Here is a 12468-nt window from a genome sequence, read left to right on the forward strand (position 1 = left end):
AGGAGGTGGAGTTTGTCTTTGTCCTGGGGGCCTGGAGTCTAAATACTGCATTGAGTGGCTTATCTGTGGTTTTCACTTAAAATACAGGTTAGATCATTTGTTTCTGTTTGCATTCTGTCCTAGTTGCTTCTATTTATTTTTTCTCTCTTTTTGAATATGTGAAACATTAACAGGGTTCCAAACATCAGAGTGTTTTGTCTAAGATTAAAAGCCCTCTGGGTGATTCCGATGAGCAGAGGCCAGGAAGGATTGAGCAAGACCATCCCCAGGCTCCTTCCTCCACTCTGGTTTCCAAATCCCATGACTGGGGACCTATAAATATTTTCCTGACATGGAGCAGGATCAACTTCAGCATCTGTTAGCTTTGTCCCAAAGCAGGGAAGCCTAGAGCCCCTGGGAGGGCTCTGCACCGCACACACTGCCTGCCTGCAGCCCCAGCCCTGTGCGCGGCCCTGGGGAGGGGGGCCCCCTTTGTGTGGCTTCTTCCTGACTCCCTGTGCGTTCCACCCCAGAACCTCAGCCCACTCTGACCTCCCTCCAGGAGGGATGGCTTGCAAATGCCCTCTGGCCACAGTGTAGACAGCTAGGCTGCTCTGTGCCACTTTAGGCCATGCCAGGAAAGAGAATTAAAGCCGGGGCCCCAAAGGCCAGGGATGCCCGCGCTGGGATCCAGGAGCTTCCCCAGCCACCTCCAGCATGTAGACTGAAGTCAGGCCACGCACAGGGCTCCCAGGTCACACCCTGCGCGGGAAGGTGTAGCACGCTTGCTTTAATTTCGAGAAGGCGAAAACAAGAGCCCCTCTGCCCCCACGCCCTGGGCTTTCCCGGCTTGGGGCACAGAACTCCCCTCAGTGGCACCTAGGGAGGCACTAGGAAGGCGCTTGATGGAACGGGAGAGAAACGGGGAGGGAGAGGAGAGAGGAGAGGGGGAGGAGTGTGGGAGGGGAGGGGAGGGGAGGGACAGGACAGACAGACAAAGGGGTGCGGCAGCACGGCCAGGGGAGGAGGAGGATCCAGGCCCGGGGAAGGTCGCTGGGCAGGGCGAGTTGGGAAAGCGGCAGCCCCCGCAGCCCCCGGAGCCCCTTCTCGTCCTTTCTCCCACGTCCTATCTGCCCCTCGCTGGAGGCCAGGCCGTGCAGCATCGAGGACAGGAGCAACTGGAGCCTCATTGGCCGGCCCGGACCGCCGGTCTCGGGCTTAAATAGGAGCTCCGAGCTCTGGCTGGGACCCGACCGCTGCCCGCCGCGCTCCCGCCGCTCCTGCCGGGTGAGTACTGCGTGCCACCAGGACACCCAGAGAGGTCCCGGGCCTCCTGCACTTTCCCCGCGGCCCAGAACCTTGTGGCACCTCCAGAGGGACCCCCAGGACTGGCTGCTACCGAGCATTGCGGGTCTAGTCCCGGGGGCAGCCAGTCGGCCAAGGCCCCGGCTCCCTGCGACGGCGAGGGCACCTCCCGGAGGCCGCACCGAGACCGGCCCGGCAAGCTGCAGGGACTCGGACTGAAAACCTGCCCGTTACCCCTGGTCGCTCGCAGGCGCACGGGCGATCTAACCCCGCGCCGCCCCCTCCGTGGATGGGGGTCTCAGAAGCGCCGCAGGAGAGCTTCACGGAGCAGGGAGGGGGGCGCGGGCACTGGGGACCGTCCTCGGAGCCCAAAGTGCCGCAGCCCTCTCGGCTGTCCACCCCGAGGCTGCCACGACGGTGCCAGAGCGCGGCTGCTCCTCTCTGTGCTTCCAGGTGATGGAAAACCCCAGCCCGGCCGCCGCCCTGGGCAGGGCCCTCTGGGCTCTCCTCCTGGCCACGCTGGGCGCCGCCGGCCTGCCTCGTGGGGGAGAGTCCGTCTGTTCCGCCAGAGCCCCGGCCAAATACAGCATCACCTTCACGGGCAAGTGGAGCCAGACGGCCTTCCCCAAGCAGTACCCCATGTTCCGCCCCCCCGCGCAGTGGTCTTCGCTGCTGGGTAAGTGCAGCCCGCTCCTCGCCTTCTGCTCCACCAGGAGGGCTGCGGCAACGGAGCCCCCAACAGCTGCACGGCGCTTCCCAATTTGGGGCGCGCTCATGTCTGGGAGACTCTAATGCAAGAGTGATTGCCGAGCGCCTGCGGTGTGCGGCTCCGGGGGTGCAGTGGGGGCAGGGGGCGGTCACGGGGACAGTGGGCTGCAGGTAGGTCGGGGCAGGGGCAGCCACAGGGTGTCAAGGTCCGACGTGACGGGGCGGGGACCATGATTCCCTGAGGGCGGCGGGGAGGGATTTTTGGGGCGCCCGCTGGGATCCAAGCCCGACCGCCATCTCTGACCATGGCCTGCGGCGCGGCCGGGTGGTCCCGCAGGGGCCGCGCATAGCTCGGACTACAGCATGTGGAGGAAGAACCAGTACGTGAGCAACGGACTGCGCGACTTTGCGGAGCGTGGCGAGGCCTGGGCGCTGATGAAGGAGATCGAGGCGGCGGGGGAGGCGCTGCAGAGCGTGCACGCGGTGTTCTCAGCGCCCGCAGTCCCCAGCGGCACCGGGCAGACGTCGGCGGAGCTGGAGGTGCAGCGCAGGCACTCGCTGGTGAGCTCGGGGCCAGCCGGGGGCGGGGGCCACAGGGCCCGGGCCGGGCGCGCTGAGCCGCCGTCGCCGCAGGTCTCGTTCGTGGTGCGCATCGTGCCCAGCCCCGACTGGTTCGTGGGCGTGGACAGCCTGGACCTGTGCGACGGGGACCGCTGGCGGGAACAGGCGGCGCTGGACCTGTACCCTTACGACGCCGGGACGGACAGCGGCTTCACCTTCTCCTCCCCCAACTTCGCCACCATCCCGCAGGACACAGTGACCGAGGTAAGTGGGCGCCCCGCGAGCGCAAGGGCCACTGTGGCCCCCGCGGTGGGGACGGGGCTGGGGCCTGGCTGCGCCCTCGCCTCCCAGCCCAGGACAGCTGCTTGCGGCTTTTGTGTGGAAGAGGCTGTTTCTAGCGCCAGCGGTGAGCAAGGGGGTGCAGCTCCTCCCATACTCCCCCAACCCGGAGTCGCCGCACCGCAGGGAGGAGAGCAGGACGCGCCTCCTGACTGAGGAGGCCGCCCCTTCCTGGCCTCGGTTTCCAGCCCCTGTTCCATGGGACGGCTGAGACGAGCACATGGGACCCTGTCCCCCACAGTGGCGCAGAGGGTGTGCTGGACGCTGGGCAGTGGCCCCAGTAAGGCCATACGCATAACACAAGGTCAGCTTCTTGGACCCCAGGCCAACCTCCTCTTCCTTTTCCCCAGATAACGTCCTCCTCTCCCAGCCACCCGGCCAATTCGTTCTACTACCCGCGGCTGAAGGCCCTGCCTCCCATCGCCAGGGTGACGCTGGTGCGGCTGCGACAGAGCCCCAGGGCCTTCGTCCCTCCCGCCCCAGTCCCGCCCAGCAGAGACAATGAGATTGTAGACAGCGCCTCAGGTAATGGCCTCCATCCCATTCTGCAGGTGGCAGGGGGGAGCTGGCGTGGAAAGTGCCCACGGCAGAGACCAGGGACCTCGTCACTCCAGCGGGCAGAGGCGCTGAGGTTCAGAGGGAAACTCAGTGTCTGCCACGGCCTCGTCCTGTGACGGAGAAGCCGCGGCTCACACCCCACAGGACATATGGGTCACACGGGACGTACAGCAGCCCTGAACCCTGCGTCAGGGCCACCGCCAAACCTGAATCTAAGGCTCTGAGAAATTCCAAGTAGGGATTCCTAGCCTGTGCTGCAAGATGGTGCTAACTTAGAAGATTCAGGATTCTGTTCGTTCCAACACTGAAGATGTGACTCTTCCACATTATTTGCAGTTGAAAGCATCTTACAGGGCCACAGCTTAGGGGAAAGAATGAAAGGAGGCTCCAGACAGTACATGAGAGACTCTGTCCTGTCAGACATGCACCACAGGTGACCTGTGTGTCACAGCTGACAAGGAAGCTTGCTAGGATGGCCCTGTCTGTGTGGCCACCGGGTGACAGCTGTGCTGCAGGGCACCTGTGGGGGTCTCGGGACCCAGCCACCACACAGCTCAGGGCTCTACCCACAGGCGCCTTGGTGTGGGACGGGACAGGTGCTGATGAGCGTTCCCCTAGCTCTTCCAGGCACCTGCTGGACAGGGCAGGCTGGGAACGCTGGGGCTGAGTGGCAGTTCCCTCCCCGCCCAGCTGGGTGGCGGCCACTGGCCCCATGGAGCGCCTGGCTGGGTCATGGGTTGGGGCCCGTTGGCTCTGGGTCTCTGGGTCTCCCCTGATGTGGGTGTGGGAGAGTCAGGGTAGGCCCCAGACAAGAGTGGACTTCAGACTTTACTGAGGAGGAACTGAGACCACCAACCTGGCCATGGGCCCCATCGTCCTATACCTTGCTGGCTGGAGTTGAGGCAGGTACGGGGCCACCTCCCACACCCCTGCCTCCCAAGCCGTGTGGTAGGGACAGATGTCGTCTTGAGGAGCAGCAGTAATTACAAGCTTACTGTCAGCCGTCCCTGGAGGCAAGGGCCAGGTCAGGTCAGGTCAGACAGGAGGTGGTGAGCTCCCCACGGCTGGTGGGAACCACTCCCCAGACAGAGGCTGTGCCCAGTCCTGGGTCCCTCCTCCTCGTTTGGGATGAACTGGGCTTCCCTGCGCCAGCCTCAGTGCTGCCCCTCCCCAGTTCCAGCTTGGGGTCCTCACTCATTTGTCCAAGCGGATGCTGCATTCCAAGCAGACGTGCCCAAGCCACTTACCCAACAGGCAACATGCCAGCACTGTCTGTGCTGTGCAGCTAGTCTGGCGGGAAGAGACTCCGTGGGCAGAAGGTCCAGAGAGGTGCGGTTTGACCCACCTTTGGGGGCACTGGGCCTCAGCGGGCAGGGGAGCACATGGCCAGTGCCCTGGGCCAGGAGAGGGATAAAGTCAGCAGCCAGGAGAAGGATAAAGCAGCATTGCAGGGGAAGAGTGTGGGGAGAGAGTGTGCTGTGAGCTCTGAGCAGGAGGCAGAACATGGAGAGGAGGGTGGAAAGGGGACAGAGCCAGCTGTGCCACCTGGGGGACCACAGTGGGGAGCTGGTGATAGGGAGACCCGTCTAGAGAGTTCCACCCAAAAGCGCCTGAGCAGGATCAAGCCGAACACCTTCCCTCCCCAGTGTTCCTGGGAAGCGCACTGTGAGGCATGGCACCCCATCCCAGGGCGCTGCAGGCATCGTGGCTTTGAGAAGGACAGCCACTCCCACCAGCCCCCTCTGGTGCCTCCTCACCCACCTGCCTCATGCTGGCCTACTTCTCTGTTCCCTCGTGCCTTCGCGGCTCTCTTCCCAGCACCCGCCGTGCTGGCCCTGTGGGGATGGAGCACAGACCACCCCCACAAGGGTCTCTCCTGTGACTTTTGGCTTCCCAAGGGCAGAGGCTGGGACTGGCATGTGGTGGCTGGCACTGAGGAGGCTCCGCCAGGTCCACGCCAGGCCAGCCTGGCTCCGCTCTGGCTTCCTGCTCACACACTGGACGCCTGTCCCCAGGCCTCCTCCTCACAGGACGCTTGCGGTGCGGCCCTCGCTGCAGAACAGGCACTGCAAGTGCTCACTGACTCCTCATCGCAGCGAGGGCAGGGGCGCTGCCACCATCCTGGTTTCACTCAGGAAGCCGGGGAGTGCTGGGATCTCCCAGCAGCTCTGTGTGTTCCCCAGGTGGGCTGCCTGGGGCCCTGGCTCTCTGGCGTCTACACCAATGCCCTTGCGAAGCCTCAGTGCCTGAGGTCTTTGCAAGCCCTGTTCCTGCCTCTCTCCAGAGGGCTGCTCCAGGTGTGGTCCTGGCCAGGGCTGCCCGACCATTCCAGGCACTGCACCTGTACACCAATCCTCTTCTCCACTCTCTTTCATCCCTCAGTAGCCACAAAGCTGGCAGCAGGGTGCTCGCAGATTTGTGAGGAGAGCCAAGCCCTTGCTGACTGTCCTCCAGAGCAGGGCAGAGTGAGGTGGGGCTCCTGGCCTCCTTCAGGGCTGCCCGCTCTGGGCCACACAGCCAGAGAAACACTGTCCATCTGGCTAGCTTGGCCTGTGAGGTGCAAAAGAGGTGTTTTCACTTTGATTTGGAAAAATGGAAATTACCAAGTGACTTAACCATAACACCAAATGATGATTTTTAAATTTATGAAAATTATGGAACCAAATGGGACACAGGGAAACGAGAAGGATACTGAAATGTCTGAGTCCTGTGGGGGTCCAGGTCCTGCAAGATAGACAGCGAATCCGCTGCCCCTGTCTGTTATTCCGGTAAATGTAGCAGCTGGGACTGGGACAGAGCAGCTTTCTACAGCAGGGGTGTCCGCCCTCTCCTGGGGTTCCTACGGGGGTCCCCGGCGCCTCTTACTCTGCCACGATGTGGGAGTTCCAACACCACAGAGACTTGAGCGGCAGCTCCGGCTCTTGCATAGAAACGCGCAACTCCAGTCCTTGGGTTGTATCCGAGGTTGCCATAGTGCCATCCACCATCCATCTTGCCGCTCACCCTGCGACTGTGCCGAGAAACGCACGTGCCCCTGAAGTGTGGGCGTGGCCTCTGATGAACGCACATGTTGGTGGGAGGGGCTTCTGTTTGTACGAAGCGCCTCTTCACGCGAGCGTTCACCTCCGTCTCTCCTGTGCTTCCCCCAGTTCCAGAAACGCCGCTGGACTGCGAGGTCTCCCTGTGGTCGTCCTGGGGACTGTGCAGAGGCCCTTGTGGGAGGCTGGGGGCCAAGAGCAGGACTCGCTACGTCCGGGTCCAGCCCGCCAACAACGGGAGCCCCTGCCCCGAGCTCGAAGAAGAGGCTGAGTGCGTCCCTGATAACTGCGTCTGAGACCAGAGCCCCGCAGCCCCTGGGGCCCCCGGAGCCGTGGGGTGTCGGGGGTTCCTGTGCAGGCTTATGCTGTAGGCGGCCGAGGGCACAGGGGGGTTTGCGCTGCTCCTGACCGCGGTGAGGCCGCGCCGACCACCTCTGCACTGAAGGGCCCTCTGGTGGCCGGCAGGGGCATCGGGAAACAGCCTCCTCCTTTCCCATCCTTGCTTCTGCTCATGTCCCGTCCTTGCTTCTGCCCATGTCCCGTCTGCTCTCAGCCTCCTGCTTCTGCATAAAATCATCCCCAAGGCTCCGTCTACTCTAAATTATGTCTCCTTATAAGTTATTGCTGCTCCAGGAGATCGTCCTTCATTGTCCATGGGCCTGGCTCCCACGTGGTTGCAGATACCTCAGACCTGGTGCTCTAGGCTGTGCTGAGCCCACTCTCCCGAGGGCGCATCCAAGTGGGGGACACTTGAGAAGTGAATAAATGGGGCAGTTTTGGGAACTTCTGTGTTTTCATGTTATGGATCTCTTTGCATTTGAATAAAGACTATCTCTGTTCCTAACAAATGTCGTGCAGGCTGTCCCCACACTTGTTCTGGGCCCTGTGCAGTGCAGGGACACCTGGTGTGCACTAATGGGGGACACACGTTCAGAAGGCGCCTGGTGACGCCGTCTGGGCCATGAGGCACATGCTCTGTGTGTGTGTGGGAGGGAAGCTTGAGACCCAAAGGTCTCCCCACAACAGAGGCCACCCTTGGCCCATACAGGATTTCAGAAGACAGCAGATGGCATGTCAGATGCATCCACAAACCCAGAAGGCAGGCGCCTGCCCACAGGACGATCAGAAGCTCAGAGGAGGGACACCTCAAGATCCGGACAAGGACCCAGAAGCCGTCACTCTGGCCCCTCCTTTGTGGGAGCAGCTTGCATTGCTGCTGCTCATGGGGGGCCACTGACCACCAAGACCCTCACAGTTCATCAGGCCACCAGCAGATGCCTCCTGTGACCTGAGCTCAGAGGCCCCAACCTCAAAGATGTCCCCAGGGGCTCAATGTGATCTGCAGTGGCCCTCCCCACCAGTGCCACTCTCCTGGTGGAACCCCAGGGCCCTCCTAGCACCTGGGCCAAAGCTGCATGTGGTTTGAGGATGGAGATGCTTGGGGGATGGCTGCTTCTCCTTCAGTCCTCTCCCAGTGACTAGAAGGTGGGGGCTCATTTCCCTCACCCTGAGGCCTGGGAGACGACCCTTCCTCGTAACTAGCTAAGGCCCTCCAGCCCTGATGCTTCTAGAACCAGATCCCAGGCCCAGCTCCCACCACCCTGCACGCCATCCCCACCCACCATCCTTGAAAACAATGAACGTAAACCCAAGCTCACGGGCGCGTGAGTTCTGAGGTTACGTGGAGATCCGAAAAACCCCGGACTTAAAGTGTTCTTAAGGTTCCCGGGACTGATAATGCCAGGAGGCCCCTGAATGAATGGTCACAAATCCTGCATAGAGATCACACTGTGTACTTGGAACTCAGAGGGTCCCCAGGAACATGAACCCACAATCGGAACCCACAAAACGCACAGAACACCAGCCCTGATGCTCCTGAGTCAGAGCACGTGGCAAATGCCACAGTCAGAGCCGCCGGGCCACTGGGGCTGGCGTGACCAGGAGAAGATGCTGACCGAGTTAACCTCGACAGCAGCTCTAAACTCAGAGACACCAGAGCAGCACAAAGGGGTGGTGCATCGAAGCCTTGACAGATGGACACAACACTCCAGTTGAAGGGCAGAGAGTGCAAGAGCAGACTCCCAGAACCATGCACTACTGTGGAGCCTGTGAAGTCCTGTAGGAACACTGAAAGGCTGGGGAAGGGATTGCGTTGGAGACCCCCACAGACACCCACATCCACCTGCCCTCCCTCCTGGAGCATGGAGCTGGGGGGCCCTGGGACGGGACAGGAGTCACTTTTCCCTCCTGGAGCATGGAGCTGGGGGGTCCTGGGGTGGGACAGGCGTCACTTCGGGGCCGGAACATTCACTGCCCAGGTGAGAGGCTATTGTGCTGTCTCCTGGCCTCAGGGACCCCAGGGTATGTGTTGACGTAGGTGCCATCACAGAAGTCTCTGGGGCCCCCATGCCACCAGGATGGACACTGTTGTTCTGAGGCACTGAGATTTGAAGGAGACCAATGGGGAGCGCCATCCGGTAATGGAATGCTGTGTGAGGAATCCCATGGGGACCGCCTGGCCGGAGGGTGGGTCAGACGGGACCTACGTGGCTGCCCTCGCCTGAATGAGGTGGGGAGCACGAGAAGGCGCAGAGTGCAGAAACAGCACCGCATCAGTGGCCGCCATCTTGAAAGCAGTGAGTAGTGGGTATGGACAGGAAAATGGAGAGGAGAAGCTCCTGCAATCATCCTGAAAGAGGGAGGTGTGGGCCTCAGAAACACCCATGGGAATGGTAAGAAATGGATGAGTCTGGGTTTGTTTTGATGAAAAGGCAACATGAATACTTACAGACCTGCGTTTAACATGCCTCCCAGAGACACCAAAGCAGTTGACCCCATCCCATTTTCAGGAAGGCCTTGACCCAACTGAGTCAGCATGGGGAGCCAGGGGGGCAGTGAGCAAGTGAGGGCAAGTTCACACCTGAGGGTCCCATTCGTGGTCTGTAGCCCCCTGTACACTGAGCTGCCACAGGTGGACGGGGGCACCTGGGACAGAAGGAGACTGCATGCCACTCATATTAGTGGGACATGGCTATGCTGGGCTCCAGGGGGCTGCTGAGCCTACGGGGTGGGAGTTGGCCCAGCCCGGCGTGCTGAGGAGAAGTGGTTGGGAGTCCAGTGTCCAAGCCACAGGAGGATGATCATGGAATGGCCCACTGTGCTCAGCAACAACACACGGGCCATGGGGACTGGGGCTGAGGGGTCTGTGGCACTGGGGGAGGAAGACAAAGGGTAGAACATGGAGAAGTCCCGCCATACTCCACTGGAGCTGCAGAAGAGGGTGTGTGGATGGCACAAACCAGACGCCTGCCTTGGCACTCTCAGGGGACACCCTCCACCCACAGAATGGTGAAATGGGATGGAGCCAGCTCTGAGACACTGCCCCTTTCATAAGATGCAGGGAGGACTCTACTTTCTACCCCCACTTCTAAAAATAAGCAAACACACACATTGAGGCTGGAGCAAGGAGGTGGTGTCAGGCCAAAGAAAGAAGCTCATGAGCAGCTGGGAGAGACAGGGTTCCTGAGGGCTGCTGGGAGCTTGGCCAACAGAAGAGTGAAAAAGTGAACCCGGCATCCCACACAGAGAGGCACCCTCGAGGCCAGCAATGCCCTGTGATATAGGAAAGGACAGGAGCGATTCTCTCCACAGGACCTTTCCCAGTCCCTAGTGTGAACCCCAACCATCAAAATCAGGCAACGAGCGCAACACGAAGATTAAGTAAACGAGAAAACAAGTCGCTATAATTGAAAGCCAGGGGGAAAAAAAAAACAAAAAACGGAACCGATTCAGACACCCAAGCTCTCAGATAATTAACTTGTCAGAATGTAATATAAAATAGAACAAAAATGACCAACCAACAAGGGGAATTAGAAACAAACAGATACATTTGGAAAGGAAAAATTATAAAATGAGGAAGCCTTAGTCAGAGAGTTGGAGAGCTAATTAGCATAGCCGAACGAAGAATTAGTGAACTGGAAGATCTAGCTGAAGGTATCGGGCAGAATGCAGCACGGAGAGATGGGAAATTTCATAAAGATATGGAAGGGAAGATGGAAAGTTCTAAAATGTTTTAAATCAGAGACTCTAAGGGAGATAATAGGGAGAGTGGAGAAGAGACAATATTTAAAGAGAAAATAGTGCAAATTTACAGCACTGGTTAAAATTAAAAGCTGTCTCCAGAAACAGAAAGCACAATATATTCCAAAGAGGAGAAACGAAAGCAGTCCCTGCCCATGCACAGTATATTGAAACTGGTGAACACGAAACACAAAAAACCTTCAAAGGACCCAAAGGAATGTACAGATTGCTTACAAAGGAACATCTGTTGAATGACAGCTACTTCCTAACTGCCCAAAGGGAGTCAGAAGGCAGTTGGATAATCCTTTTGAAATGTTGAGAGAAATTAACTGTCAACCCAGGGCTGAGAACTCAGCAACATCTTTCAAGAATGAGGGCAAAATGCAGACATTTTCAGATTAACAGAAACTGAAGTATCTTAAGACCAAGATAATGACACTGAAAATTTCCAAAGGATGTCGTTCAGGGTGGAGGAAAATTATCCCAAAAGGATGGTCTGAGATTGGAGGAATGGTAATACAAATATTTTTAAATCTCTCCAATAACAAAAGTATAAATTCCCCAAAGATGGAGAAAAAAATAACAGCAAAATCAGAAAAGCTGAAAAGCAGCGGTAAAGTGAAAGCTGGTCATCAGGGCTGAGGGAAACAGATCCTAAGCTGGAAGTTTAGGTTCACAAATTCAAATCACTGGCCAGGCACGGTGGCTCACGCCTGTAATCCCAGCACTTTGGGAGGCTGAGACAGGTGGATCACTTGAGGTCAGGAGTTTGAGACCAGCCTGGCCAACATGGTGAAACCCCATCTCTACTAAAAATACAAAATCAGTTGCGCGTGGTGGCAGGTGCCTGTGATCCCAGCTGCTTGGGAGGCTGAGGCAGGAGAATCGCTTGAACCCAGGAAGCAGAGGTTGCAGTGAGCTGAGATTGCACCACTGCACTCCAGCCTGGGCAACAGAGTGAGACTCCATCTCAAAAAAAAAAAAAAAATACACCCAAATTCAAATAACCGGGCAAATTTGTAACCACAGAATCTTTAAAAGCACAGGGAATTGTCAGTTCCAAATACATTTATTACCAGATTCTATAATGTCATAGTACAATTTTGGTATACAGGATAATTGCTGAACCTCATAAAATGAATTCCAAATGCTCTCTTTCTTCTGACTTTGTGAAAAAATGGATATTAACTTTTTCTAAAACGTTTTTATAGAATATTTTCACATGATTCACTAGTGAAGCCATTGGGCCTAAGATTTTTCTTTTGTGGGGAGGAGTTTTATTATAAATAAATTTATTCCATTCTTTATTACGATTGAATTTATTTAGGTTTAAATTTTTTCTTGTGAAGTTTTGTAATTTGTGTTTGAAGAATTTGGTCAATTTTTTCATCTACATTGTCAAAATTGTATTGGCCAGGACTCATCACAAAATTCTTTTTTTTTTTTTTTTTTTGGAACGGGAGTTTCTCGCCCCTGTCGCCCGGGCTGGGAGTGCAGTGGGGCCGGATCTCAGCTCACTTGCCAAGCTCCACCTCCGGGGTCACGCCATTCTCCTTGCCTCAGCCTTCCCGAGGTAGCGGGCATACACGGGGCGCCACACATCGCCCGGGCTAGTTTTTTGTATTTTTTTTTAGTAGAGGAGGGGGTTTCACCGTGTTAAGGCCAGGATGGTTTCTCGATCTCCTGGACCCTCGTGGATTCCACCCGGTCTCGGCCTCCAAAGGTGCTGGGGATTCAGGGCTTGGAAGCCACCGCGCCCGGGCCTCACAAAATTCTTTTAAGACCAGGGGGTCTTCCCTCTGTCGTCAGGGCTGGGTGCAGCGGGCCACAGTCACGCTTTCTTGCAGTTTCAGGCCCCCTGGGTTCAAGCCCATCCTTCCCACCTTAGCCTTCCTGAGTA

General features: G+C 57.8%; 2 protein-coding genes across 2 annotated transcripts; both read left to right on the forward strand.

The window, feature by feature from the left end:
- Positions 1-924: 924 nt before the first annotated feature.
- On the forward strand, positions 925-7336 carry SPON2 (spondin 2). The gene is made up of 6 exons (XM_017865432.1): positions 925-1266; positions 1738-1960; positions 2330-2553; positions 2626-2817; positions 3243-3417; positions 6600-7336. Exons 2-6 carry the CDS (start codon positions 1741-1743, stop codon positions 6782-6784), a joined length of 996 nt encoding a protein of 331 aa, XP_017720921.1. The 5' UTR covers positions 925-1266; positions 1738-1740; the 3' UTR covers positions 6785-7336.
- Positions 2840-6591, forward strand: LOC108524373 (uncharacterized). Its single transcript, XM_017865430.1, has 2 exons — positions 2840-3196; positions 3444-6591. Exon 2 carries the CDS (start codon positions 4833-4835, stop codon positions 6063-6065), a length of 1233 nt encoding a protein of 410 aa, XP_017720919.1. The 5' UTR covers positions 2840-3196; positions 3444-4832; the 3' UTR covers positions 6066-6591.
- Positions 7337-12468: the final 5132 nt, after the last annotated feature.

This window comes from Rhinopithecus bieti, unplaced genomic scaffold (genome assembly GCF_001698545.2).
Source record: "Rhinopithecus bieti isolate Rb0 unplaced genomic scaffold, ASM169854v2 scaffold_79532, whole genome shotgun sequence".
Lineage (NCBI taxonomy): Eukaryota > Metazoa > Chordata > Mammalia > Primates > Cercopithecidae > Rhinopithecus > Rhinopithecus bieti.